At 31.9% G+C, this 2,973-nt stretch overlaps 1 protein-coding gene across 1 annotated transcript; it reads left to right on the top strand.

The window, feature by feature from the left end:
• Positions 1-1,683: 1,683 nt before the first annotated feature.
• LOC132953511 (uncharacterized) lies at positions 1,684-2,754 on the top strand. The gene has a single exon (XM_061025898.1). It carries the CDS (start codon positions 1,684-1,686, stop codon positions 2,752-2,754), a length of 1,071 nt encoding a protein of 356 aa, XP_060881881.1.
• Positions 2,755-2,973: the final 219 nt, after the last annotated feature.

The raw sequence follows: 2,973 nt of genomic DNA, 5'->3' as shown, positions 1-2,973 counted from the left end.
AATGTAAATTTTAACGTTTAATAATAAAAAAAGTAATAAATTATAAATATTTCTAATTTTAATCAATAATTTATTTATGGTTGACAACTGTCCCCAACGCGCCCAATCACAAAACAAATGTCGACGCGCCTAACGTAGGGTTAATAATCTGTTAAGGGCATTTTGGGATATGTTAAATGAAACAGCCCATTCAGAAATTAACGAACTAAATAATGATACTTGATCAAAAACATCATTCCAATTAGTTAAGTCATCGTCATCATCACCCAGATCATCTTCTGAGGAAGATGATGTTAATGATAATGAATGTATCAATTCACTATCTTCTACATCATTAGTAATGTGATTGTTTGTTATTAATTGTTGGTTGGAGTCAATATTTTCAATAGTTTTTGTTATGGGAGGTTCAATAAAGATACGTGAAGTTGATGCAATATTATTTGAATTTTCAACAAACTTTTCCACTTCTTCTTGAACTCTCCTTCGTTTGGACCGGCTACTAAAATTAATTGTTTTTTTTCGGTATGACATCCTAAATGATAAGGAAAGGTTTCTTAGTTTATGAACTTTTTTCAAACATAAAATTGGTGATAAAAAAGAAACAGCTACTAAATAAGTTACCTAATACTCATAAAATAATAAAAATAATTACAACATATCTACATAGATATATTATGTAATTTAATTAAAAAACACATAGGTATACTAACATATTGTCTACATGTTATTTTAATTGAAAAATAAATAATATTCTTTATATACAAAAATGTGCCTAATAATACGTAGGTATCTTAGATTTTACTTAACATTTTAAACACTATAGGTAGGTTATAGGTACATGGAAACTTGAATAAATAAAAAATTGTTTTTTTACCCATTTGGAACCAACCCTTGTTCATACAAATAAATACTTAATATTACTCTATATTTTGCATATTTTTATGGTTTTTTATTAAATAATATAACAAATATTTATTATTTTTAATACGTATGTCATATTCATATTGTTTGTATACTCTTTTTCAAATGAGAACGCACCGGGCGCGGACGAAAACCGGTCGAAACGCGCGCATGGCCTCCCCACTCCCGACAGTTTCAGCTGTCGTAGGTGGTGCCACCTTGTATACGTAGTGAGTTGTATTTCCACAACATTGAACGGCCGTTCGCACATGTGAAACGATATCTACTGTTTTGTTTACGCGCGCTCAGTAAATATATTGAATTTTGGTTTGGATTTGTGCGTTTAAATTATTTTTTTTATCGTGTCCAGCTTATTGGACAAAATTATGGATGACGAAATAATTGTTACACCAACAAAAAAAAATCCAAAGGGAAAGGTTTGTATTATTGTGATTAATTTATATTATAGAATAGTGTATATGTTATTTGCAATGTATACAATAATATTATTATCATACATTTATTTATTCCAGTTTGTTTCATCAAGTCAAAAAGTGATGATTATCAATGCGTACAAAATGGAGTTGAAAAACAATCCGAAAATCACTATAAGGGAATGTCGGATAGTTCTATCCAAACGCCTAGGCATTGGGCAAAGAACAATTTCAAACACTATTAGTGAGTACAATACCTCAAAGACTGTGATGTCTCCAAACATAAAACTATGTAAGAAATCGTTTAAAGACGATTTCGATGATTTACATCGTAACACTGTGCGTCGTCATGTACGTTCATGTACATTTTTGGTACAACAAAACCATTCCTACATTGGCCAAAATATACGCAGTTATTAAGGACGACGATAGTTTACCGTATGTATCAGAAACCAATTTATATCGTCTTTTAAAAACCATGGATTTCGAATACACCAAACGAAGCCGCAATAGTGCTCTCGTCGAAAGAGACGAATTAGTTGTATGGCGTCAATATTACTTGGAGGATATAAAGAAATACCGGGAAGAAGGGAGACACGTGTACTACCTGGACGAAACGTGGGTCAATGCAAGAGAATGTACCAACAAAACATGGGTAGACAAAACCGTCAAATCGTGCCATGATGCATTTGTTCGAGGCCTCACAACAGGGCTGAAAAATCCAACAGGGAAAGGCAAACGACTGATCATTTTACACATAGGGTCGGAAGACGGGTTTGTACCAGGTGGACTCCTATGTTTTGAGTCGAAAAAAAACACGAATGATTATCATGACGAGATGAACGGTGACACATTTTTTGAATGGATGCAAAATATATTACTAAAACTAAAAGAAAACTGTGTCATCGTTATGGATAACGCATCATACCATTCAGTAAAGGCAGACAAAATACCTACTACATCAACAAAAAAGGCGGACATAATTAAATGGTTGGAAGAAAAAGGTGAAGTTATCGACAAGCCTATGGTAATTCCTCGACTACTTGAAATAGTACGCAGAATTAAACCAATGCACGAGAAATATGTAATTGACGAACTGGCCAAAGAACACAACCGCACCATCTTAAGACTCCCACCGTACCATTGTGAGTTAAATCGGATAGAGCACGCTTGGTCATCAGTCAAACATCACGTCAAAATAAACAATACCAGCTACAAATTACCTGATGTGAAAAATTTGTTGTTGGAAGGTATCGAACGGGTGAATTCCGTTATGTGGAAAAATTTCATAAGTCATACCGAAAAAATCGAAAAAAAATTCTACGAAATGGATTTCATCGTTGACCAAATGCTGTCTGCAGAAGTAGAACCTTTTGTCATCAATGTAAGTAATTCCTCTTCCGAGTCTGAGTCTGACTAAATGTATTTTTATTTTTTATATTTGTAATTTTTATTTATTTTTTTTATGTGTAATAAAAAAAGAAATATTAAACAAATGGTTTTTTGTACTTGTTAAAATACCATCCATAAACCTATCCATCGTGTTTCTGTGTATAATATAATCAAATAAAATAATGAAGTATATATATTTATATACATTTATATATATAAAAAAAAAATGTTTAAATGTTTTTTTGTT

The sequence above is a fragment of the Metopolophium dirhodum genome, unplaced genomic scaffold (assembly GCF_019925205.1).
Source record: "Metopolophium dirhodum isolate CAU unplaced genomic scaffold, ASM1992520v1 scaffold55, whole genome shotgun sequence".
Classification (NCBI taxonomy): Eukaryota; Metazoa; Arthropoda; class Insecta; order Hemiptera; family Aphididae; genus Metopolophium; species Metopolophium dirhodum.
The sequence above is the reverse complement of the archived record's forward strand: the minus strand, read 5'-3'. Positions and strand labels throughout refer to the sequence as shown.

Excerpts from the sequence above, each read along its gene's own strand:
- LOC132953511 (XM_061025898.1), top strand. The coding sequence starts at position 1,684 with ATGTACGTTCATGTACATTTTTGGTACAACAAAACCATTCCTACATTG.